The 23408-nt window shown below is 48.8% G+C and overlaps 10 protein-coding genes across 10 annotated transcripts; 6 read left to right on the top strand and 4 right to left on the bottom strand.

Annotated features, from left to right (window-relative positions):
• Positions 1–101: 101 nt before the first annotated feature.
• On the bottom strand, positions 102–953 carry BC939DRAFT_394810 (uncharacterized protein; the record flags this gene model as incomplete). The annotated part of the gene is made up of 2 exons (XM_051552182.1): positions 102–497; positions 555–953. The coding sequence occupies 2 exons, from the start codon at positions 951–953 to the stop codon at positions 102–104; spliced, it is 795 nt and encodes a 264-aa protein (XP_051414505.1).
• A 572-nt stretch (positions 954–1525) lies between these two features.
• BC939DRAFT_475248 (Alpha/Beta hydrolase protein) lies at positions 1526–3098 on the bottom strand (the record flags this gene model as incomplete). Its single annotated transcript, XM_051558482.1, has 7 exons — positions 1526–1681; positions 1782–2087; positions 2185–2271; positions 2362–2489; positions 2575–2668; positions 2759–2829; positions 2927–3098. The coding sequence occupies 7 exons, from the start codon at positions 3096–3098 to the stop codon at positions 1526–1528; spliced, it is 1014 nt and encodes a 337-aa protein (XP_051414504.1).
• A 589-nt stretch (positions 3099–3687) lies between these two features.
• Positions 3688–5227, top strand: BC939DRAFT_86401 (uncharacterized protein). Its single transcript, XM_051561956.1, has 2 exons — positions 3688–4230; positions 4912–5227. The coding sequence occupies exons 1-2, from the start codon at positions 3909–3911 to the stop codon at positions 5097–5099; spliced, it is 510 nt and encodes a 169-aa protein (XP_051414503.1). The 5' UTR covers positions 3688–3908; the 3' UTR covers positions 5100–5227.
• On the top strand, positions 5228–7321 carry BC939DRAFT_86402 (uncharacterized protein). Its single transcript, XM_051561957.1, has 3 exons — positions 5228–5268; positions 5539–5710; positions 6299–7321. The coding sequence occupies exons 2-3, from the start codon at positions 5625–5627 to the stop codon at positions 7266–7268; spliced, it is 1056 nt and encodes a 351-aa protein (XP_051414502.1). The 5' UTR covers positions 5228–5268; positions 5539–5624; the 3' UTR covers positions 7269–7321.
• A 1100-nt stretch (positions 7322–8421) lies between these two features.
• BC939DRAFT_408846 (dihydroorotase, homodimeric type) lies at positions 8422–10824 on the top strand. The gene is made up of 5 exons (XM_051552893.1): positions 8422–8619; positions 8784–8943; positions 9142–9287; positions 9402–9675; positions 9980–10824. Exons 1-5 carry the CDS (start codon positions 8500–8502, stop codon positions 10333–10335), a joined length of 1056 nt encoding a protein of 351 aa, XP_051414501.1. The 5' UTR covers positions 8422–8499; the 3' UTR covers positions 10336–10824.
• A 190-nt stretch (positions 10825–11014) lies between these two features.
• On the top strand, positions 11015–12471 carry BC939DRAFT_444891 (uncharacterized protein). Its single transcript, XM_051554747.1, has one exon. The coding sequence runs from the start codon at positions 11489–11491 to the stop codon at positions 12428–12430; it is 942 nt and encodes a 313-aa protein (XP_051414500.1). The 5' UTR covers positions 11015–11488; the 3' UTR covers positions 12431–12471.
• Positions 12472–15887: 3416 nt separating this feature from the next.
• On the top strand, positions 15888–17125 carry BC939DRAFT_444889 (putative carboxyphosphonoenolpyruvate phosphonomutase). The gene has a single exon (XM_051554746.1). The coding sequence runs from the start codon at positions 15989–15991 to the stop codon at positions 16763–16765; it is 777 nt and encodes a 258-aa protein (XP_051414499.1). The 5' UTR covers positions 15888–15988; the 3' UTR covers positions 16766–17125.
• Positions 17126–18309: 1184 nt separating this feature from the next.
• On the bottom strand, positions 18310–19012 carry BC939DRAFT_444888 (uncharacterized protein). The gene has a single exon (XM_051554745.1). It carries the CDS (start codon positions 18963–18965, stop codon positions 18333–18335), a length of 633 nt encoding a protein of 210 aa, XP_051414498.1. The 5' UTR covers positions 18966–19012; the 3' UTR covers positions 18310–18332.
• Positions 19013–19872: 860 nt separating this feature from the next.
• Positions 19873–20326, top strand: BC939DRAFT_501188 (uncharacterized protein; the record flags this gene model as incomplete). Its single annotated transcript, XM_051560137.1, has 2 exons — positions 19873–19919; positions 19993–20326. 2 exons carry the CDS (start codon positions 19873–19875, stop codon positions 20324–20326), a joined length of 381 nt encoding a protein of 126 aa, XP_051414497.1.
• Positions 20327–20846: 520 nt separating this feature from the next.
• BC939DRAFT_444886 (glycosyltransferase family 10-domain-containing protein) lies at positions 20847–22757 on the bottom strand. Its single transcript, XM_051554744.1, has 3 exons — positions 22240–22757; positions 21808–22143; positions 20847–21687 (listed from the first exon to the last, which is right to left on the bottom strand). Exons 1-3 carry the CDS (start codon positions 22478–22480, stop codon positions 20981–20983), a joined length of 1284 nt encoding a protein of 427 aa, XP_051414496.1. The 5' UTR covers positions 22481–22757; the 3' UTR covers positions 20847–20980.
• Between the last annotated feature and the right edge of the window lie 651 nt (positions 22758–23408).

Genomic DNA, 23408 nt, shown 5'->3' with positions numbered 1-23408 from the left:
AAGCACAACAACGGATGCACATCAATACATTACAACCGTATCCCTAATCTCTTTGTTTGTTTGTTCTTGGCGATGATGGCTACAATATGCTGGCTCGATCATTACTGACCGAGGACACTGAGGATATTGCCGGCCTGAAGGGCCGTGTGCGCCTCCTTGAAAGTGGCCTGGACAATGCCAGCTTTTAAGCCTCGACAGTTGCGGGCAACGTTGCGGCTGACGATAAAAGGATCCATGATGCAGACAAAATGCTCGCCAGGCTGCCTAAATAACCCGGCTCTGGTGAAGTGTCTGTCGATGGCCGGTCGCGCCCGGATTTTTCCCATGCGAGGGTTGACCTCTTGCTCTGAGTAAAGAAACTGGTGACCAAAGTAGCGACAAAAGTCGACGAGAAGTTCGCCTGTGGACTTCTTATTGTCCTTGCCAAAGTTCAAGTAGTTGGCCACGTTGTCGTCAAACGTGCAATCATGTCCATCCACAATCTTTCGAGTTTGCCCCTGAAGCAGCGTGGGCATGACAGACTCGAGAGACAGCCCTATAAACGGGTCATACACTGTATCAGAAACGGCCTTTGGTTGCAGCGCTGGGAGAATGGGAGGTTCGGTCACGTCCTGCAAGAAAGTGATGACCATTAAGACGAGCGCGTACGAGGATAAGAACCCTTGCTTGCCGTCCAAGATCCCTTTGTTTTTGGCCAACTGTCGCACCGCGACAGCCAGGGTTTTAAACCGGTCATCGATATCACTGTAGGTTTTGATGAGCCGGGAGTTATGGACTCCTAGCGGTTGGTTGATGCTGATATCGCAATGAGTCCCTGAGGACGGGTCATAGAAGGTGACAATCGGCACAAAGGCTTTTGGAATGGTAATGACTTGTTGGTATCCGCGGAGTCGTAAACGTGAGCCTAAGGCTTCAATAGACGGCACAGGTTGAGAGACGCTTCTGTTGACCATGAGGGTGAAGTCCGCGTCACTCGTCTCGGAACTCAGGCCAGTTAAGAAGGACCCGAAGAGGTCGACACGTAAAGAGCTTATGAAGAAGGCATCGCGCAGTTCTCGCTCTAGGGTCTTGCGGAGATTCTCGATCGCTTGGTTTCTGGATGGGGACGAAAGACGGGCTTGTTGCAAGCGCGAGAGGTGAGCACTGAGAGCTGCAAATGGTCCAGCATCTTCTCGCCGTGCGGGTATGGACGAAAACACTCGCGCGGACTGTGGATAGACGGGCCACTGAGATGAAGAGATCTCGCTTGTCATCTCAATTGAGTGGTGTTAGATATGGTGAGGGAGGCGAGGAAGAATAAGCTAGCGGAAGTGTAAAGAAACAAAAAGAAAAAAAAAAGTGGGCGAGGGTGATGCACCTGAGCGTGGGAGTGGCAATGCTTGGGATCAAACGCTTCAGGGGGATGAGAAGACCATCACATTCACTGATACCATTTGCATATCTTCAGCAGCTTGCTTGTGTCACAGAACACTAAAGATAAATCGTCTATTGTTCTCTTTGGTTGGGTTACATACAACAACTAAATTCAACGCACAATAGGCTCCAGCTGCTCAATAATGGCGTTCGGATGGGTCATCACAATGCTGTGGGTCGCACCCTCGACGCGCGTCACCTTGACGCGGGGAACGAGCTGCTGAAGTGTGTCGATGGTCGTGCCCGGCACAACCGCGTCCTTCGTACCCTAGATACGCACAGAAGAATCAACCGCCTTGAATAAATTCCTTGCTTCTTTGGTGTTGAGGATATAATACAAGGACGTTGAGTCAGCTTCAGATACTCACCCAGATGACCTGCACAGGGTACGCTTGTTGTTGAGACGCTGCGTACTCTGGTCTCAACTCTGTCAACGGGAACCGTCTCAGGGTCGACATGAGTCCACGTGCATATCCTGCATGATGCTGAAATTGCAGAGCCAAGATTTTGCAGGCTTCATCGATGCATTCCGGCACTTTGGGCTCGCTCTTGAACTCGTTTCGCATCGACTCGATATTCTTTGTAGAGAAGTAGCCCTTGATGGACTTGTGCGAGAAGATTTCCTCGCTGTAGGGCAACAAGAAAATTTTGCCGACCCAGGGGATGTCAGAGGGCTACAATGTTGTTATAAGTGAAAGACGTGCTCAAGCCGTCAGTTATTGCAGTGGTACCCGAGCAGGACCTTTTCAGAGGAATAGCCAGCATACTTACAGACAAGAGGCCTCCTGGGGCGATAAACGTCAGGGACTCGACAGCTTCTGGGAACCGATGAGCGTAGCAGGCTACAATGCCTCCGCCCTATCCACAGTAATCATGGTTAAAATCTCTGTTATTGTTTTTGCTGTCAAAAAAGGAGGGAGGGAAGGAAAGAGACGACCATGACTATACCAATGATAAACCGACAAAGTTGCATCTTTTCCACCCGACATGCTTAAGCAAATCGTGCAGCTGGGTCACATAGAGCAAAGGGTCATGGGCCACAGCGGGTCCGACAGTATAGCCACGAGAGTAGAGATCTACAGAAGACGCGAAGTAAGCGGCTCGTTACTCTAACGGTATTAAGCAATTGCAGACACAGAGGTATCATGATCGATCGCCTACCGTAGAGGAGAACCCGGCAGCCATTGTTGGCCATGTGGCGAGCGACCTTATCATAGACCGAGGCTGGTGTCGAGAGGCCATGAACAAACACAACCTGTGCAGATAGGAGGATACGTCAGTGAGCTTGCAGCCACTTGCTTGTGACAGCCGTGAACGACACTCTGGCGCTGTATTAATGCCATACCTTTTTGCCATCCTCAGGTCCAAACAAAAAGTAGTGAGTCTCTCCGAACGACAGGTCAGCATAGCTCCCGCCTATTAAACGTTATATGTTGGTCAATAAGACATGTAAAAGAATAAAAGAATCCATTGAAAGCAAGGTACCGGCGCCTTTGTTCTATAATTTCAGTACCAGGATAGTAGTCTTCGGGGTAAGCAATGGCTGAGTGAGATGTGACAGCCCTGAGGCTAGGCAGGGTGCAGCCACGTTCAGCTGTCAGGGACTTGTAGACCTTCCTTGCGCCGAGGACAGCAAGCGCAGCAGAGGCTGCGGCAGCAACAGAGACACCAGCAGCGAGCGCCATCAGGGAGAGAAATGATCAAGGAGTGATTCGAGGATGAGGGGAAATGAGGAGGAGGCAAAGAGATGGAAGAGAGACCACCACCAGCAGGCAGCAGAGCACAGACTTTTTCAGGTACGAGTACGATGCTTATGGGAGACAAATGAAATAATGACTTCGGAGTGCTCTCAATTGACAGGAACGCGCTTACGCTGCACTCGATCCGGCGACATGTGGAGAGACGGAGTGGGTGAGTGATATTTTTGGCGCGAGTGTGCTCCGAGAGGGACCAGAGGAGCCAGAGGAGCCAGAGGAGCGGTATCCGTAGCTTCAGTTCAGGACGTATATGTCCACGTGTAGGCGGGAGGGAGGACGCGCACGTACATCTGTGGACCACCACGACGAAGGATGGGGAAAGAACAGCCCTCTTGGATCTACATTGTTATAACTCTTCTACATCACTTGGCATCGGGCTGTGTTTCCTTGGCTAGGTTTTGGCCATTACAAGAACAGATAGGGCTGGGCTGTGGTATCTATCGGTTCTGTATTTCCCCCTCCATGTCTGCGCCGCGCGTGAAAAAGACAATCAAAAGGGCGACTTTGGGATTCGGAAATAGACATTTCACCACATTCACACGCACACACTTATTCACTCACTCGCTTGCCGTACCTTTTACACCTACATCCTTCACCTTCCTAGCTTTCACTTGCCTCTTTGATCCTTTATTCACTCTACCCCATATTTCGACCTCCCCCCCTCGGTGTCCTTCACACTTTGCCTCTTCCTTCTTAAAATCGCCACCCTTGACCCTCACAACTACAATATAGCCGACAATGACTGCATTGCGAGCCATGCTTCAGCTGCGACCAGGCACCTCTTCCCTCTCCTCGTCTCCGTCGCACACCAGTCCCGCATTCTCAGCAAAGGATTCACGTCCGCTCTCGACTTCAGCTTCACCCACCTTCTCTTATTTGCACTCGCACCAACCCACAATCTCCTCAAACACTCTCACCACATCTCCTGCTACTGCATTGACACCTACCACTAAAACAAGACCTACTACTGCCACTACCACTACCACCAGTACCTCGCACTCTAGCAGCAAAAAGCCCTATAATCTGGGTCTGCACTCGGGAGCAGCTTCAGGGAACCTTGGTAAGGATGCCGATCCCTTACGTCGTTTCTTTCCGTTCCTGCACCACATCAAAACAGAACAAGGAACCCTTTGTTCCTGAAAGTTGTCCGTGCAGTCCTTTTTTTTGGGTTATGCTGCTATGCGTTGCTTAGTTGACATGGCCTTCAATACGATGCGTCCAGCAATTGCATAGACCTTTATGCCTCTCTCCAATCCCTTTCCCTCTCGGTTCTTCACCCCTTCGCTCAAGCATGGGCTTTTTGGCACGAGCAAGCACATGTGTACTGTTTGATCTTCGAGCAAACATGTATTGCATGTCGACGCGATCACGGGAAGACTGAGAGGTGAGAGTCCAGTCTCCTAAACCAATAGTCCCGTAATCGGACCTCCTCTTTCCTCTGGATACGAATAGAATAGCCGTGCCAATCCACTCCATCAGACACATCGCTGGGCCCTTTTTTCCTTGACAGGCTCTCGTCGCGACTTGTCGAAACATCCCTTTTCCCACCCATGCATGCATGCATGCAGAATATGGGCTTCCGCAGCCGTCGCCCCCGTCATCACGCTTCCCCTACTCCACCCCTTTGTCAATCTTCCTTGGCACGCATACGGACGGTATGTTCTGCGCGATTACTAACATTCCCAGCTGATCTTTCTTTTATGTTGCGGGTCGTGACCTTCATGTGGGCGTGCATCTGCAGGACTTGTCAAGTTTGCATTGGATAATGGACAGCCAATCGACTCGGCCGTAAACGGAGTCCTGCCTATCCACGCTGCCTGCTGCAGTAATGCCAATGTCGCCGTGGTTCTCTTCCTGATCGAGCGCGGTGCAGATGTCAATGCCCGGCGGTATCCGCGCAAGTATAGTGGCGAACGAGTCGGCGCGTAAGTTTGCAGCCGTGCTGTTGATTTGCTCTGCTTATTTCTCTCTCCACAACTCTTTTTCTCCGCGCGACCTGGCCCATGCGCCCGATTTGGTCGGTCTTGTTTTATTCGGATCAACATTTATGATGACGACGCTGAAGTGTATACAAATATCGGAGGCTGTCATGCATTTCGTAAGGAAGACAAGTCCTTTCTTGGTGTCCCCGTTGTTGATGAGTAGCAGCATCATGCAGAGTACCGCAGGATATTTTTATCTCTTCCGCGTTCTCATGCGCATGGCATGCACTTCGTATATGCCAACATATGTGACGGCAAGACAAGGGCTTTAACCCTGCCACGGCTGCTCCCCGCTCGATCATCAATCCATCCGCTTTAATCCCTCTCCGAATATCCCGCTCATAAACACCGGTCAGCCCTGACTCACCTCATTTTTCCATGTCTAGTCAAACAGTGGGAACCACAGGGTCGACACCTCTGCACTTTGCAGCCGCAAATGGTTGTCTGACGATCGTCGAGATATTACTGCGACATGGTGCCACAGCTGATCTGGCTGACAAAGCAAGTACCATGGACCTTGCACAATTGCTGCGTCGGTGTCACAGACGAATTAACCAGGTTAGACAAGCGTCTGCTTTTTGTTTTTCGCTTATAGTATGGAACAACACCGTACACTGTTGCAGTTGCACGGAACCATCCCGAGGTCGCCAGCTTGCTGCACCAACACGCTTGCATGCAACGAGGTCTCCAGATTATCACTCCAGAACTTAACCTCAGGGACAGTAGAGACAGAGACCCATTCACGAGTCCCAGGAGCAGCGGGGACTTTAGTCGCAGGGTATCCGCCATCATGGCACCAACAAGGGCATGCACTGAACAGTTAGACTCCGAGACTACGTCCTTTGCACTTCTCACTTCGCCCCAACCCCTCTCCGGAACACCTTCCATTAGCTCTTCCCGTATTCTGAGCCAGCGTCGCGTCAGTCTGCCCTCCATTATGGAATCTCCTTCCTCACCTGCCACGCTCACAGTACCCAGACAATCATGCGACCTGGGACGAGCACCGCTCTCCAGAGGCTCTCCCAACTCCAATGCAGAGTTGACTGATTCAACACTTCTACATACAACGCAGAGGATGTCTACTAGCCCACCGTCTGTGCAGCTTCTAACTGCGAACCATCGTTCCTCCGCAATGGGACAAGATAGCAAGGACAAAGATAAGCAGCAGCAATCGTCCTTTATTCAATCTCCATGGCCAAGTCTTATGAACACCTTGGAGCCAGCTTTCAATACCAGCAGGAGGCGATCCGTTGACATAGCCACTACTGGATATCCTTCACCGCCATCGGCTACCCCATCGTTGTACCGTCGCGCTTCGCTGGATTTGATCACGGCTACGAATTCTACCGACAACGATATTGGACGCGATTCGGATGCGTCTACATCAGAGACCGCCGTATCGGACCCGCCATCTTGCTCCACGTTTGTCAACCCCATGATGCCGGAGAGCAATGACAGCAAATCTCTACTAGAAATTCAAGTCAGCGCCGATTCAGCGGAAAAGTCTCGCGTCGAAAGCAGCCCCATGGGGCGATCTGTGTCGCAGTCTTTACGTTCTCTAGGCAGAGGTGCCACACGGAGAGCATCATCAGCATCAGAACCCAATGCGCGCCAATCCTTCGACCTCCGATCGTTTGCATTCTCTCGCGGACGCATGGCGCCTCAAGAGGAAGAAGTAGAGGAGAATGGATACAGCAGTACTCCCCGGCGACGTAGCATACAAGAGTCCTTTGGATTTAGCGGCAACGACCAGGACGAAAAGTCGTTCTTCTCCCACCCATCTGGGATGACTTCCTCTGCTTCAGCCTCGTCAATTCATGAGACGTCGTTGCAGGGGCACAACAACACTAGCAAACATCGTGCCTCGTTCTCGGGCAGTGCTACCATCTCGGGACGATTTTCTCGCTTTTGGTCATATGGGCCTGCGAAGGATGGTCAAGAGGGAGGTGTTCATGGGAAGGATGGATTTGCAGACTCCTTGCAGTCGATCGACGGCGGGAACGGCGACTGGAACACTGAGGCTACCGCTTTCCACCAGTCCAACAAGTACGCAGCAGGAGGCCGGCCGCGTGTAGGGGTGATGAACCGCTTTTCTGGCATGTGGTCGCGCCGCTAGACCACTGCTAGCCTTCGTCTACCAGGCGCACTGTTGGCTTTATTTTATTTTATTTTTTTCTTGCTGTTTAAGGCATATAGGCAGCGCAGAGAGCAATAGAAAAACTCATGTGTGTGTGCTTGCGCACATGTCATGTATCATACGTTTTCTACTAAAGAAATAGTAACCTGGTAAATTTTGTATCAGTACAGCATCTATACGACGCATACAGTGTGTGATGATTTTGAGGTTATTCGTGAGTTCGCATTGTTTGCAAGTATCGAATGAAAACAGTAAGCGATAGTGCGGTTAACAGGAACTGCGGATCAAATGTTATGGTTATCGAAAGTCAATAGCTGGCAATGCGCTCCAACATAAAGGACACGCTTTACATTATGGGTGTCATGCTGTGGCTCTTTAGAACACTGTGTGTAAATTGAAAGGTCCTGGTGAGTTTATATGGGCTGGTCTCCCGCACTATTCTCGCCATATTCCTGTTCGTCTGGAAAGGATCCCGCTACACGTATGGGATCCGCGTTGCCAACTTGTTGTATACTCTACGTGATGATTTTCATCAAAGTCGTGGTACCCTAGTCTAGCCAAGCCATAGATCGACCTCACAGAGACTATAGTTGACTTGCTGCCAAAAGAACGAGAGGAAACCAGCCTTAGGGCGTGTAAGAACTCAGGAAAGGAGTTCTGACCGACAGGGTCCCGTATCGGTTGACGATCGCTTTCAGTAGAAACCGGAAGGTGCATACATAGGCCTTGCATTTTCGATTGCCTAGCACTTAATCCGCGTCTATGCGTAGCAGCAGTATCTAAAATGACGCGCATGACTATAATGGTAGGCACATATCGCTCACGGACGATTCTTCCTAGGAAATAGACTGTTGACGAGTTTCTAGAGAAATTGGTTGCTACAAAATACAAGTGGTACTTGATGTGCTCAATATATCGGGGTCAGTGGAACGCACTCTTCTGAAGAGCTGACTGCACTATATGATGCAGCGCAGTTGGGGTTTAGCTCCAGGATCCATGTTTGCCTGTGGGGCCTGAAAGATTCAAAACTGCTCACTTTTGCGTTATTGGGGATGTTCCATCAGGTGACTCATTTTTACCCGAGATTCTCTTTACCCCGCACTTTCGGAGCAAGAAAAAAAAAACACGATCAAGCTGAAGCTGATCGATCGCTGTGCCCATTCACTTCTCTTTGACACCCAACCTCTCTTGCTACATTCTCATAGCCGACATGGACACCATCACCATCCCAACAGCTGCAGACATGCACATCCATCTGCGCCAGGGTTCGCTGATGAACATGGTGACACCCGCCGTTGCGGAAGGAGGGGTCTCGATTTGCTACGTCATGGTATGGCGCCATATTGCTTGTCAGATACTGGTGTAAAACATCGCGCGAGCTAGTTCTAACCACTCGCTTTTGCTTGCTTTCAATGTTTGCTCGGTCCGATTGTTCTCGTTTTGTGGCTGTGGTCTATGTTTGCTCTTTGTGTACACTCGTTTCCTCGAGGGTAGCCCAATCTCCAGCCTACGATCTCGACGACTGAGATGGCTCTTGCATATAAGGCCGAGCTCGAGCAGCTGGCGCCCAAGGTCACCTTCCTCATGTCTCTTTACCTCAACCCCGCATTGACTCCCGAGGAGATCAAAAAAGCTGCCAAGGCTGGTGTTCGCGGTATGCATCTTGGCGTTTTCGGTGGAATGCGTTTAATGTCCTGTCGGTGGCGATACAAACGAAGGACTACGTTTTGATGGATCTGGATCAATTGAGTGGACCCGGGACAACATACGTGTCCATATCGACTACACTTTGGCAGGTACGCATCAATTGGACTCACTTTTGTACACTCAATTGTACATATTTTTATATTAGGCGTCAAGTCGTATCCCCGCGGAGTTACAACCAACAGTGAATCGGGTATTGAGAGCTACGACATTTACTACCCCGTGTTCAAGGCTATGGAGGAAGAAGGCATGGTCCTTAATCTTCACGGTGAGATCCCCAGCGATGCTGATAAGGTAGGAGATGCCGTTGTTTGCATTCGTACTCGTCGTATATGTATGAACAGAGAGAGCATTAAATTATTACATTTTTATTTACAGACAGCATCTCTTCTTCAATACGGCGTTTAGAACGTGTGTGTGATGAATGCAGAGGAAAAGTTCTTGAGCCATCTGAAGGACATCCACTTGGCGTTCCCAAAGCTGAAGATCATTCTGGAGCACGCCACGACAGAGGCGGCGGTGAACATGGTTAAGTCCCTGGGCGAGACCGTTGGCTGCACGATTACGGTGCATCACCTGCAGCTGATTGTTGATGACTGGGCTGGCAAGTGCCACAACTTTTGTAAGCCCGTTGCCAAGTTCCCAAGTGACCGGGCTGCCCTCCGCAATGTGATCAAAGAAGGTACGCATGGCAGACGCCAGAAAGTGCAAGACAGCATATTACAGTACAGAAAAGCGCTGCGCCCAGGACTGTTCCTTCACATTCAACCTTGTACACAGTGCTCTCGCTCGAATCCTTTGTACACTTGTACACTTTTGCATACTGTTTTTCTGTATTTTACACACTCACATGTGCACTTTTTTTATTATTATTTTTGGGGGTGTCATACGCTACTATATTTTTATCTTTTACGGTCTGATCTTAATCCATGTCATAGTCTAACACGCGTGTTTCTTTTTCATTATGACCATTATTGATAACGCAGGACATCCTCGCTTCTTCCTCGGAACGGACTCGGCACCACATCCATCCCATAAGAAGGAAGGACCTGAGGCATGCGCGGGAGTGTTCACGACACCCTTGGTTCTGCCATACTTGGCGACGATCTTGGAGTCCATTGGTGGGCTGGACCGACTGAAGGATTTTGCATGCGACTTTGGACGCAAATTTTATGAGGTCAAGGACGAAAAGTGGGTTGGGCAGGTCAAGCTTGTACGTGAGTCGTGGGCGACGCCGATGAGCTATCGTTTTGGCGATGCGGGTGTGGATGGAGAGCAGGGCGAAGTTGTTCCGTTCATGGCGGGTAAGCAATTGGCGTGGAAGATTGCATCGATTGAGTGAACAGGAGGACTTGAGGGAATGAATAAATCAAGGGAGTATTTTGCAGACAGTGTGTGCGATATATGATGCAAGGGTAAAATGTATTGCATGCAGATGTTATCACGATGTACAGAGAGGACAACCTTGATTGCTGAAGATCACGCGCGGATGTTCGTAAATTGCGAAATAAAACCCTAAAATCAAACAAATCGGAAGGAACAGGAAAAGAAAGAAAAGACTAGGTGAAGAGTAAGAGAGAGTGAGAGAGAGTGGACGAGATTGAGGGTGAGAGTAGCCGTTGGGGTTGGGAGGCGGGAGCAGAGCAGCGAAGGATAGGATGGCTAAGGGAGGAGTGAAAATGGGCCGGAATGGTGTGCACATGTCGTGCTGGGATGGTTGCACAGAATCACAAGAAAAGCTGAAGAGGCAGTATTGCATTGGGTGGTCTGACCATTCGATAGATACACAGACAGTTGCTGCTATGCGACGCAGCAAGCATCTGGATTCCCCTGGACGATTGTTTGGATAGGATGCGGCCATCAGGTTTGCGGCCACGGGCAGGTCGGGTGTGGGTTACTGCGGTACTAGACTGTGGCATGATGCCATGCTGTACGCTGTATGCGACCTTGCAACGCTCTTTACTCTCCCGCTCTCTCACGAATCTGACTCAGTCGAGTAATGGATACACACAAGCCAATGAGCAGAAGGAAAAGAAGTCGTCCTACGTGGCCTCATTCGCCTGACTGCAGCCTCTCTCTTTCCTCTCTTCCCTATCTCTCACATACACACACAAGCACGCATACACATACTCACCATATCGCCATATCACCACACATATAGACTATATAGACAAAAGGGAAACAAAGAAACAAACAGCCTCCCTCTTTCTTATCCCCCTCCCCCCTCCCTCGCTCTCTCTTCTCCCTCTCTTCTCCCTCTCCCTGTTTTTTCTTTATTGCCTTCTTCTCCTCCTTCTTTCTTTCTCTCCCTTCCTTCCATTCCGCCACATTCAATCTCTGTTTCACACTGCTCATTCACCCTCACTCTCGCTTTCACATCCCCCATCACCCTCACTTTCGCCTCCATCCTCTTCTACATCCCCTTCAGTGAACCGCATATCGCTTATCCCATTGGTAGAATCACATTCACTTCCGCCGCATCCACACTCACAGTCATGTCCTCAGACGTCGCCGACTTCCTCTTCTCCTTCGCCTGCAACAAGCTCGAGACCTGCCCCCACCTCGACCTGCGCCAACAGCTCCTCCACTCCAACCTCATCCGCCACATCCTTCTCGCCCACCAAAGCAACTCCAACTTCAACTCCAGCAGCAGCGATAGCAGCAGCCATAGCAACATCCATGAATCGGATCCCTCTCCCTCCAATTCATCATCCTTGCCCTCTTCTTCTCCGTCAGAAGATTTGCCACACCTGCTGTCGTTGCCCCCTTTGCCACCATCCCCGCCTTTGCCACCAACTTCGCCCCCTTCCTCAGCACAGGTACCGCAGTCATTGTCTTTGTCACACCACCACCACCACCAGCTGCACTCCTCGCCATTTCTCTATCCTTCAGATTTCCATCCCCATCCCGACTTCCATCCTTTTCCCCTCCAATCCCTCGCTGCCCACTGCTCCGATCTCCTGCACTGGTGCCCCTTTTCGTTTGACGATGAGCGCGACCGGATAGACCTTCCAGATCAGGACGTGGTTATGGCTGAAGAAGACGGCTCCGACCCAGACATGGCTCATCTCGAGCTCTCGACCCCGTATCTGCAACACATCCATAATAACAACAGCAACAGCTACGACTGCACAGTTGGCTTCCATCCACATTATTCAGGCGCCCATTTGCCAGTCGCGGACTTCGATCTCGATTATGACTTTGAGTCGACCCAAGCTCAAGAAGATTGGCTCGACGCGGTTCTCGAGGATCTCATGGAGGAGGATGAGCAAGAGGAATCGGGGCCCGAATACAACTCTGAGGACGAGATCGATTCTTTTGCAGACAACTCAGACCTACACGACATCGAGACTTTGAAGAGAAAGGGTCAAGAGAAAGTTGCGGCCCTTGTAGCATATCAAATAAATTTCCAGCCTTCTCGGCCGCTCTACGCGTAGTGGCCGCTGAACGAAGAGCAAAAAATAAATAAAAAAGTGTTCATTGCCACACACATTTGGAAAGCTGCTCTTGAGCCATCTGTCTCGTTCAACTCCGCTTCGATTGTTTATTTATGATAAGGTTCAGCTTCGCTTTTCACAGATGTCCCAAAGCTGGGCCTGCCAGTCTACAATGGATCCTTGAGAAAGGGGACTGGTCGAGTGATCTTTTCCTAGAGAAAGTCGATGTGTACATGGGCGGAGAGCGAGCGAGAATATGTTCCAGTCCGTAATGAATTGCCATTTTGTTTTGCTTGAAGAAATGTCCTGCCGCAGCTTATCCTGGGTATTCAACACATTGACAATGCCAAACAAAACATAATGGTCGCGGGGCACATATGCAACAGCACACATGTGCAAGCGGTGTACACCATCCCACTTTTGATTCATGCTGAAGACCGTCATATTGTATCCTATCGGGTCAATCAAAAGAAATATGCCCCACGAAGCGCGAGTTGAACAAAGGGTGAGCTGAACGAAGAACATTCAGTGTGCAGCCACATTGCGCTATACCAAAAACGGGCAGCTCCCTCCCACCTCCAATCAAGATCCCAAAGATATATAAAAAAAAAAATCCTTCACGCTGAAACAACTGGTAATCGTCAAGTCCACCGCATCCGTCAGCCATTCTGGACACCAGCCAACTTTTTGGCGGAATGCTTAGCCCTTACTACCAGTGGATATACGACCTTTCAGTATACTCGTCGCTCAAGCTGATAATCAGATCTCCTTTCTTGTTCTGTCAAATCGACCCCCTTTCGCTCTCGAGGAGGCAGGAATCCACACGTCCCGTTGCAAATATATCAAAGTATAAAAAGGTCGCTAGGACCAAGAGTGATAATTGATATCATCGCATAAAAAAAAAAAAGGCAGCATTAGCTGGACACTTACCACTCGACCCTCGATTTCGGAACGTCGCTAAATATTTTGTCGAAAAATGGGGTGTATCCCGTTATGAACGAGTCCGCGTGCGTCTGCATATCATGCCATAGAGCGGATGTGATCAAAAGGCCGCGGTAGATCCGCTCTATTTCATCGCCGCGGTCCTGTGAACTCCACTTTTTTGAAATATAGACCGTCTCTTCTCGTCCAGTATGTTCGGGGACTCGTGAGCATTCTGAAGATTGCATACGATGGTATGGGAATCCAGCAAGTTATCTACCGAATGTATCTTTGCATGAGCTGCATCCAAAGACCGTAGCCATTAAACTGGCAATAGGGCGCACTCCTGGAGTCGTGCGGGTCAAAGTGGGAGATATGGTCCTGAAGACTTAAAGCAAAGTCCTCTTTTCATTTGATAGCGGACAGCTGTGTCAATGAACCGTAATGCCTTCATTTACAGGAACACCGTCAAATTCTGAAGAATTGCCTGGCCTCTGCAGGCGTTTTGGAGATGTTGTTTGAATTGATCATCCGTATGTTCTCTTCCTTGGATCCGAAAGCGCGAGAATTCTTCCTGCTTCTTTGCGGCTGGTGACGATGATGTCGACGATGACGGTGGCACACACTCCGTATCCGTGTGCGTGTTCGTATTCAAGCCCAGATCCGTGTCCGTGCTCCTGTACGTCTCTGCGTCCGTGTGCTTTCCTGTACGCAGACCCTCTATGTCCATTTCACTCATTATTCTATGAACAGAGTTGTAAACGATAATAGGATTCTTAAGGTAGATGAAGGCTACAGCATAAGTGCTCTGCGTGTCAATGACATTGCCTTTTGATGCGTACGTCGTCAGATATTACCTTTTACTGTAGCTTCATTACTTCCTGTGCATCTGCCTAGAATATTGAACGCCTGCGTGGCCTTTAACTGGGCTGATCAGGGCGCTCGCTTTGCTGTTGCATAGTCAGTATCGTCAGCAGCGCTGGCAGAACCCTCGATTGGTTTCCGCCCCTTCTAGTACTTTGGAAAAGGTGTCGTCCCTCTTGCTCTTTTTTGCACTTTAGACGTAGTCTCTGAGTAGCTGAAGCGAACTTTAGATAGTTGCTGTTCAAGAGGGCGTCCGGACCGTTCAATCATGCGCTTTCGGCTTTCCCCCAGGTGATATTACTGGCGTAGTCAAAGACCTTGAAATGATCCACGCTCTCTAGATCTCTGAACTCTGCAAAAAAACTGTCGACCAGTTTGAGCGAGTCCTGAATTATGAGTGTGGGGAAGCAAGACTTCGCATTTTGATTATTTGCGGCCTTGCAAATTTAGGGGTTTCCACTGTGCAGTTGAGGAGCGAAAGATATAGGCCCAATCATGCAAGCAAAGCACAGCTGAAGAGCGACCCTCCCTTCAAACAACGATGCCTTGGTCCGACTCCAAACACCAACTTCCCAGATCCTTTTCCTCAATAAGTAAAACTGTATTGTTTTTGCTTGTCATTCTGTGTTGCTGCATATACTTGACAGCCGTACTGCGGTGGATCTCGCGTGGGCGTTGGTGCGTTCAAACCTGATGAGAGGCAATCTCTTCCTTCTGACGATAATTGCAAGCGCACGGGAGAGGTTACTGGAGGCGCAGACGAAGGCCATGCTGCCAGAAGGGCTCTTTGGCGAAGAGCTTTATCTGACTCCCGCACTCAAGCGGGAGGTCGCTACTGAAGTAATATTTGCTTTTTTTTACTGCCTGGTTGTGTAAATGACAAACATTTATCTATCTATCTATCTATCTATTAAGCCGCAGCTCCATGCTATAGCTGAAAACTAGAGCCGATGTTTTGGAGCGGACGAAAATATAAAGGCATGCGCAGTGGAATTCTAGATGCAAGGACAAGAGACACTGGGCTATTCATATAGAGCTGTAATAAACAAAAACCGCTTGCTCACCGGGCAGCTGTTTTCCTATGATCAAGCTGGCTCAGAAACCAACGAGATAGCTGATACAGAGTGCAGACAGTTTTGACAGCAGAGATACAAAGGCTTGGCTGCTTCAAGATTGTGTCATGCATGGCACCACAATGAAAAGGAAAAACATTCCAGGACCTACAAACTTGTAAGTAGATACGTTGCTCGACATATCGCAAATTTCTTCCATCCCTGGCATGTAGCACTCAGCCACTTCGTCCCTTATATGCCGCCCTTTGGACCATTAAACGCATCGTTATTAGTTGATCCGTACAGTTGACGGATATCTCTATGATGTTTCAACCCATTGCGATGCTCCTTGTTATGAGCGCAACCTACTTCTCACTTGCTGTCTTTCCTTTTCTTTTCTTTTCTTTTCTTTCTTTTTTACTGCGAGGCATTACAACAGAAGAAATCGAGGGTGCTGTTACAGAGTTGAAGGATGGCACCAAGAGTACATATGGCCTGTCAATTGACAAGAAGAGCGCATGAGTCCGCGCGGCGTCAATGCGCAGCACAAGTAGACGTGACTCATGTCCACATTTTTATCATTTGACCCAAAGGCTTTTTACTCCCACGCCTCACTTTTGATGCTGTTTATAAAAGAGTTACTAGAGAACTTCTCGCGCATCCCAATCCTTCCCAGCCTCTCACACACTTCCTAAAAACCCCTTCTCAAAGACCATCAACAATGGCTTCCACCAACCAAAACTCTCTCGCTGTACAATTTCGCAACCTTCACGCGCCCGGCGACCCATTAATCCTCGGTAACGTCTACGACGCCGCCACAGCGTCCATCATCGCATCGCTCCCCTCCGCCAAAGCCGTTGCAACCGCCAGCTTTGCCATCGCAGCGACCGAAGGCGTGTATGACGACGATATGACGCGCGAACAGAACCTCGTTGCGATTAAAAAAATTGCAGCGGCCGTGGTGCCCAAGAACTTGCCGCTGACGGTGGATCTGCAGGATGGTTATGAGGATGTGAAGGATACGATTCGTCAAGTTGTCGCTATGGGTGTCGTTGGATGCAATCTTGAGGACGTCGACACCAAGACTCGGAAGCTGCGAACATTCGAGGATGCAGTACAGCGAGTGAAGCTTGCTGTAGAGGCAGCGAAGGAGGCTGGTGTGCCCGAATTTGCTATCAACGCGAGAACGGACGTACTGGTTTTCGGTGGGACGATTGAGGAGGCCATCGAGAGAGGAAAGGCATATCTGGCTGCAGGAGCAAATACCGTGTTCGTATGGGGAGGCCCCAGTGGTAGGGGTGTTTCCAGGGACGAGGTCAAGAGACTTGTCGATGCATTTGACGGACGACTGAATGTTATCCTGCGGTTTGGGGAGGGATACCTGACGGTTACAGAGTTGAGGGAAATTGGAGTCGCTAGGATCAGCGTGGGTCCAGGTCTTTATAGGATCGCCATGGCTGCTTACAAGGAGGCCGCAGAATCACTACTTGGAGCATAATTGAGCCTCGTGTCCCTTGCCCGCGTTAATAAACATACCCTTGAAGCATCTCCAATTGGGGAGGCGTCGGACCAAATTTGTGGGTAAGGGGGGAGCCCGCCGTTCGTCTTTCCTGCTCATTGACCAGAATTAGCTGCGTACAAAGCAAACAGTGTACGCTTTGCGTTCTTCGATCATGCTTGCTCTGTCGTCGTTATCATGCCCTTGTCCATGACTCCTAAACATTTGTCTCCAGGTTAAGCTTCTCAGGCAGTTCGACATTCTTTGCTGTTTCTTTGTCAGGCGACATGAATGAACAACGTGTATTGCCCTTCCGCTACTCAGTGGCAGGCGTAGCATTAGTTTTGCTTCTAGATGTGCGTTACAAATATGGTCGTGCCTATATCGGCTACGGTCTTTGCATTCTGTTTAAGGATCTGCCAGCTTTTTTTCATGCGTGGATTCTAACTCTGAGCTGTAGTACAATGGTGCCCCGCTGCTTCCTTACATATCCTAAATGCGTAGACTGCATACATACACCAAACATGCCACTTCTGCTTAAGCGATCTTGCTGATTACTCTAACCCGCGGCTTCATTTGTGATAATATGCTACATAATATGAGAGCCACGGGCACTAGCCATAGCATATCCAGTCCTCCGACATCCGAATAGGGATTACAGGACACTCCGCTGGATTTTTCAAGGATGAAAAGGTCGTTGTGAACAATTCAAGTCAGCTACGCGCTCCTGTATTTTGCCCTGTCGCCATAGTCCGTGTAAAAATTTACGTTAATGCCTACCCCAAAAGGGAAATATGCGCCAAGTAAAAAGAATTATTGCGGCAAGAACGCGTTCTGGCACTCGCTCCCCTTACACCCGTATCAACCCCATTCTCCCCCACTACTGAGTGGTTTTTAACCAATTTTTCAGCACGCCCTTTACTCGCTCCCATGCCTATTCCCTATTCCCTTTGTCGGTTTCCTCTCTTAGACTCGGTGCACAATTTTCTAGGGTCCCATCTGGTCTTCATGGTCCCTGCTGCTCTCTATGGCCTTGAGGTCGTCAGTCATCTCTCCTTTTCCTTTTTTTCTCCGCACTTTCCTTCTGCCTGCGCACTCTACTTCATCCATTCCGCCCCACTTCACTCTACTTAACTCCCCTACTCCATCTGCGCATGTCTACGAGCCTCCAATGCCGCAGGCAGGACCTAACAGACGCGTTATGCTCGGTCTCTCTGTTTGTCCGTTCGTCTATCTTTAAGCAGCCTACTTTCGAACTCTCGCACCCTATCTATCACGGACACCAGTAGTTCTTTTAGGCACTCTTTCCTAAAGGACGTCTCCTCTCACACATTCGGCTCCATTTATCTCTCACGTCTCATAAGCCTTGTCAGTTTATTGTTGATCCTTGTGGAGTCAATGGGAAATATATGTGAAGCCATGCCTATATAGCTGGAGAGTATGTATTAGATGAGATTATTAGGCTTAACGAGCGCCAGGAAAATGTACATAACCTGGATAGTACTGTGCTAAGAGGGGTAAAGGACTGGACATTGGAGAACATACCACAGCGAATAAAGCTATTTTATTAACTCCGACGTTGATTGCTATGCCGATTGCAGTAAGGAACCCCGTTGTACCGTTCTGATACCGAGCAAATGATTGCACATCGACTTCTTTTCTTGGTAAATCCTTGGCACTGAAAGCTGCGATTCCATGGGTCGTGTTGAAAACAGTAATATTTGGTATTTGGTTCGACCACCGCAATATTGGAGCAGATGACTTTACACGGTTCATTGTTTTTTGACACGTTGATTCCTTGACATCGGCGGCGAGGATCATGGCGCTTGCAGTAGTATCTTCCGTTTCCTGGGATATCCGTTTCGTCGAAGCATATCGAAGTGCACCGCGCGCCAGTTAACTCTTTTCCACGGCATACTTGGCGCCTTGGCTCTCTGGCTTCTTCCGTAGTATTATCAGTGAGCCAGCTGTCAGGAACGTAAGGTGGTCTGCCTTGTGAAGTGCGCCGGTTGTTGTTCCCAGAGATGTTGCACCTGTCGATGTCGTCAATCAGCTGCATCAAATCGTGCACTATTCCTAGTTCTTGCTTGGGAGGCGATGGAGTATGGGAGTTCCTAGCTCGGCCCCTTATATTATTCGTCCGTGGAGCCCTTGATTCGAAAGTATTGCCACTTCGATGGAGAGATCGGCTGTTGCTCATAGTGAAGGAGCGTGTAGATAAAAGGAAATTGTGGATGATTGAGGATGATTGAAAGGGCTTCGTCTTTCGAAACGATTGACAGCTTTTTATATTTCTTCCACTCTACTAACTTTTCTCGCATATTTCTTTCCTACAGCCATGTGCCCAGGAAATACTGGAAGTCATCCCCCTGTGTTTGTACTCGCTCGATAGGAGATCAAAGCGCGCATTTTTTTTTTTTTTTGGCTAGCCCAAGTTGCACAATGGCACGTCTTCGGATAACTTGGCACAGTTCTGTGCAAAAACAGCAGGACTTCATACCTTCTTTACTTGCTTGAGTAAGTGAGAGGAGACGAGGCTACCTCGCTCGCTTGCAACTCCTTACATGGTATATTTTATTCATGGATTTAATACTTCAGTAGTTACTCTTGCCTAGCAAGTGGGTGGTGACCCAAGGTCTCCTCCGAGGCGCTACCTGCATGAGGCGTTATTGTTTGTGCTCAGGGCAGTAGTGCGCGAAAATGTGCACAATTTGCGTGCGACTAGTTTTATAGGTGGATGCTCCAGGTTCATGCCGCTCGTACTCAGAAAAATTACTTCTATAAACTAGGGGTGTGAAAAAATAGCAGTTTTGGTTGCTGTACTTTGGTCGAGAGGCAAGAAAAGATGTCACTAACCACATTGCTCTTTCAGCTTGAAGAACACAACGTTGAGCGCGTCTATGGCGTTTTCAACCTCGCAAATTCCATTCGCGTCCAATATGTGGTGCTTTTTTGAACAAAGGATCATATCTCTGCACATGCCTTCTCCTTTAGAACAATGGACTGGTCTGCTGTCACTTTTTTAAGCGCTGTTGGTTCATAGGAAGTGCAAGTACCATACCGGCCTTAGGAAGAGGAGATGGTTCCGCGAGACTTACCGAGACAACATGGAGCTCGGCTTGGCTCGCGACTCCTGCATCCCGCCACCCACAATGTGACGACTAGCGATGTTGAAAGAGTAAGGCCACCTGGCAGAAGGGAAAACATTAACAGTCTCTTCATTTCAGCAAGAATGGTGCGGCCAAGTCGAAGGCCCTGTCCCAAAAGAAGCTGTACGGCGACCTCCTCGGGAAGGAAAAGAAGGTAGCGGAAATGGCATCTTTCGATCCGGAGCCAGTTATGGGGGTGATCGACATGCTCGACAACGAAATTGCAGGGAGCGATGGTATTTATGACACGCAGGATTCTCTCGAGGTCAGGGATAAAGAAAGGCCCAGGGAGAGGCGAATCAAGAGCAGCATTGAGCCGAAAAGGCCGAAAATGCAGCACAGTATCAAGGCTAACAATAGGACACAGAGGACGAACCCAAGGTATCTCAAGGAGAGTAGGGGTGCGCTATGAAAGAAGGCGGCATCGGATGGTAGAAAGAAATACAGCAATAATAATTTAAAGCAGAAAAAGACGTGTCAGATAAAAGGGTTTATGTTAAAGGCTACTTTCTGTAGAAAGTTAAAATAACTATGCTAGTCTGCGTTGTCGCATATTTCACCAGAGTTCACTGTATATTTAGTTTAACAAGTGTACCTCCAATTCATCTTTCGCAACCTAAATACAGTCGAAACTTAATTTCATATTGAATTGACCTCTCTGGGTGGACTATTCTAAAGAAAAAAAATATAGTCACTTATTCAGTCACATGTTGCGTAGCAAGCGTACTTCTTGTTCCCCATGGACACGTCTTTCATGTTGCATTCTATACATCTCAACGCCATGGCTACAAAAACTTCCCAAAAAAGACAATATGGGTCGCTCTCGACCCAAGCAACGACGCCAAGCAAAAAACAAAAACCAACTCTTGTACACCCTCCTGTCAAGAATCACAAATACACCAAGCGCGAACTTGAAGATACCGAACACGCTCGTCGACTGAAATACAGCTTGCTTTTGGATTGTGCCAGGCGCAAAGATATGGACACATACATTGCACAACCCCCTATAAAGTGGGCCGAGAAATAACGGCTTCTATATTAAATTATACATCGGTAAATAGAATATTTAAATCTTGCTGTAATCGTGGGTTCTGTACAGCGCTCTGTCCGCTGTTCTTCCTTTTGCTATCCAGCTTGGCGTCAGCTTCAGCGCAAATTTCAAGAGACGATGACGCTTCTTACGATCCCAAAGAGTCATATAGATAACCGCTACTCCCGCCATGAGCCCAAGGATGCTCAGGGCAATGATCCACCAGTAAAACTCTAGTCCCCAGCTAATAAAGGCCCACTTTTTAAACGCACACGTCCGGTCGAATCCTATAGTCTTGTTAGGGTTGAAATTGTAGGTTCCTTCGGCCATGTCATGAGCCAGGGCACAAACACCGCATCGAGCGCCACGTTCATCAGGTCCCCAGCCGTTGTTGTCCAGATCGTACGTTTCGAGTAGTCTGGGATTGAGAATAGATTCGATTGGTGTTGTCGAATTGATCCATTTGTAGTCGAGATATTTCAAGTACGCCATATTGTCTCGATCAAGCTCGTGGATATGGAGAGCGAGCTGTTCGGGTGTTGCAAATTCGTCGAGTCGGATCGAAGAGTGATTGGTAGCCAGGAATCGCGAATAATCCCTGGGTCCGTCAATTATGGGCACTGCCCCAACGGCGTAAGGCCTTTCTATTTTCTCGGAAACGTAGTCGTTGCAGTTGGTGTTTTCGATACTGAGATAAAACTTGTATGGCGCCACAACCTCGTAATCCGAATAAGGCCTGCCATCTTGAATGTTTGTATATACAAGGACAGACATTGTAGAAACGGGAGAGAAAGCAACGGTTAGAGTCGGCCGAGTCGTTATCCTATGCTTCTTTTTTTCCATATCTTTTCAAGGCCTGTTACCTTGATGGACCGGCCACTCCTTGTTCTTCATACAATGGCCATAGATATCGACCTTGATGTACTTCAGCAGCTGCTTTATATAAAAGTGACGTCCATTCTCTGAAGTGCAGCTGCTGACGATCCATGCAATCGGTGCTAGTCCGTCCTCTCGGAAAATATTCTTTTGGTCGACTGTATAGACTGGCTTTGCGAGGATATGTGATAGAAGCGACCCTTCTCCACGTCCTGAATTGAAATAGGACTGAACGAAATCGGCATATTCAAACGAGTAGGACCAAAGATGCGTGAAGATCTCAGTCCATTTCGATTTTATCTGAAAGTTCTTAGGGGCTTCAACTTTTATCCCGACCAATAAAAAAATCCAAGTAGGCTATCAGCTTTCGGCTGCATCATTACATTGGTCTAGCAGACTCTGAAAATAAAAATACGTACGAGTATTAAGTACCCAGGACTTCTTGCCAGTCTTCACATCTTCGATGCTTGGGACATCATGCGGGTCGAAGCTAGGGGCGTGGAAGACAATAACCTTCGCTTCGTCGTACTTGGATCGATTAAGTGTGAATCGACAGGTGTAGGGCAGTCCACAATAGTCAACGACTTTGTCTTCCTCTGTTGTTGTACGAAACCACTGTGTCCACCACAGGATAGGGTATTCTTTAGGTTGTTCGGCCATGTGAGTGAGAGTGTATATGTGAAGGGCAGAGTGACAGAACGTTGGGAAGTAGCTAACAGAAAAGAGCGAAAAGAGGGAAAAGAAAAGAAAAGAGGGAGGGAAAAGAGGGCGAAGGTTCGGGTGGTATGAAGGAAAGGAAGCGATCAAGACAGACTTCTGTGGGCTGTTGCATACTTGGGCCGAAGAAATGGCTAAAAACACCCCTTAAATAGATAGTGTACCTGGGAGATAAGATGAAGCGAGACAAGGACAGCAAAACAAATAGCTTATTAGTTTCAGTCTCATAGTGCTTGCCCTGAACGGATGATGAATGAATCGATTTTTTTTGTATTAACTCGTCAAGTTTATGCTGTGGGCCGTCTTGCATATCCTGCCCGGAATCACATCCCGACCCTACATCAAGAAGGAGGTAGTTCAGGCCAAAGACCAGAACAAGGTAGCACGCGAGGTACTGCACTGTGCGTATCCGAAACGGCGCAACAAGTTCCGATCCCGCATGCCTCTCAGGCTCGCATCTGTTATTAAACGAGGAAACGAATCTCATTACGTTCATTGCTTGCCAGTACTCAACCCTGTAATTCCGCCTGTATTCCTCCTGCGTAACATAGACATGTGCAGTTAAAGTCATTTAAGGTGGGACTATGAGGCGTTAACTCCTGATAGCACCGACCTTTCAGGTACCGACTACCATCCTTCCTCCTCCCCACTCAATCTCTTTGTATGCATTCCAGTCAACACGCCGGGCATATCGCCTGTTTTGACATTGTCTATAGACTCCGTAGACATCATGCACGGGTAGAGCTGTAGGGGAGGAGAAAGAGCTGCTGTGAGGGACCCCCAACCCCTTTCCTTCGAGCCGCCTCCTCGCCCTCCTCTTTCTTTTTCTTTTCCGGTCGTCGTGAGCGGGCAACAACTCATCTGTTGCCTG

This window comes from Gamsiella multidivaricata, assembly GCF_025024155.1.
Source record: "Gamsiella multidivaricata strain RSA 2152 chromosome Unknown BC939scaffold_17, whole genome shotgun sequence".
In the NCBI taxonomy this organism is placed as follows: Eukaryota; Fungi; Mortierellomycota; class Mortierellomycetes; order Mortierellales; family Mortierellaceae; genus Gamsiella; species Gamsiella multidivaricata.
This window is presented reverse-complemented; position numbering and strand designations above follow the sequence as displayed.

What these genes read in the sequence shown, in the direction of transcription:
- BC939DRAFT_444889 (XM_051554746.1), top strand. Translation starts at nt 15,989, where the DNA reads ATGGCTTCCACCAACCAAAACTCTCTCGCTGTACAATTTCGCAACCTT.
- BC939DRAFT_86402 (XM_051561957.1), top strand. Translation starts at nt 5,625, where the DNA reads ATGGTGCCACAGCTGATCTGGCTGACAAAGCAAGTACCATGGACCTTG. An exon ending in GTCACAGACGAATTAACCAG is followed by an intron (nt 5,711 to 6,298) that starts GTTAGACAAGCG and finishes GGGACAAGATAG; the next exon opens with CAAGGACAAAGATAAGCAGC.
- BC939DRAFT_444888 (XM_051554745.1), bottom strand. Translation starts at nt 18,965, where the DNA reads ATGAGCAACAGCCGATCTCTCCATCGAAGTGGCAATACTTTCGAATCA.
- BC939DRAFT_444891 (XM_051554747.1), top strand. Translation starts at nt 11,489, where the DNA reads ATGTCCTCAGACGTCGCCGACTTCCTCTTCTCCTTCGCCTGCAACAAG.
- BC939DRAFT_444886 (XM_051554744.1), bottom strand. Translation starts at nt 22,480, where the DNA reads ATGGCCGAACAACCTAAAGAATACCCTATCCTGTGGTGGACACAGTGG. An exon ending in GTCCTGGGTACTTAATACTC is followed by an intron (nt 22,144 to 22,239) that starts GTACGTATTTTT and finishes TCGGGATAAAAG; the next exon opens with TTGAAGCCCCTAAGAACTTT. An exon ending in GGAGTGGCCGGTCCATCAAG is followed by an intron (nt 21,688 to 21,807) that starts GTAACAGGCCTT and finishes CAAACATTCAAG; the next exon opens with ATGGCAGGCCTTATTCGGAT.
- BC939DRAFT_408846 (XM_051552893.1), top strand. Translation starts at nt 8,500, where the DNA reads ATGGACACCATCACCATCCCAACAGCTGCAGACATGCACATCCATCTG. An exon ending in TCTCGATTTGCTACGTCATG is followed by an intron (nt 8,620 to 8,783) that starts GTATGGCGCCAT and finishes CCTCGAGGGTAG; the next exon opens with CCCAATCTCCAGCCTACGAT. An exon ending in CCGCAATGTGATCAAAGAAG is followed by an intron (nt 9,676 to 9,979) that starts GTACGCATGGCA and finishes TTGATAACGCAG; the next exon opens with GACATCCTCGCTTCTTCCTC.
- BC939DRAFT_86401 (XM_051561956.1), top strand. Translation starts at nt 3,909, where the DNA reads ATGACTGCATTGCGAGCCATGCTTCAGCTGCGACCAGGCACCTCTTCC. An exon ending in AGCAGCTTCAGGGAACCTTG is followed by an intron (nt 4,231 to 4,911) that starts GTAAGGATGCCG and finishes GTGCATCTGCAG; the next exon opens with GACTTGTCAAGTTTGCATTG.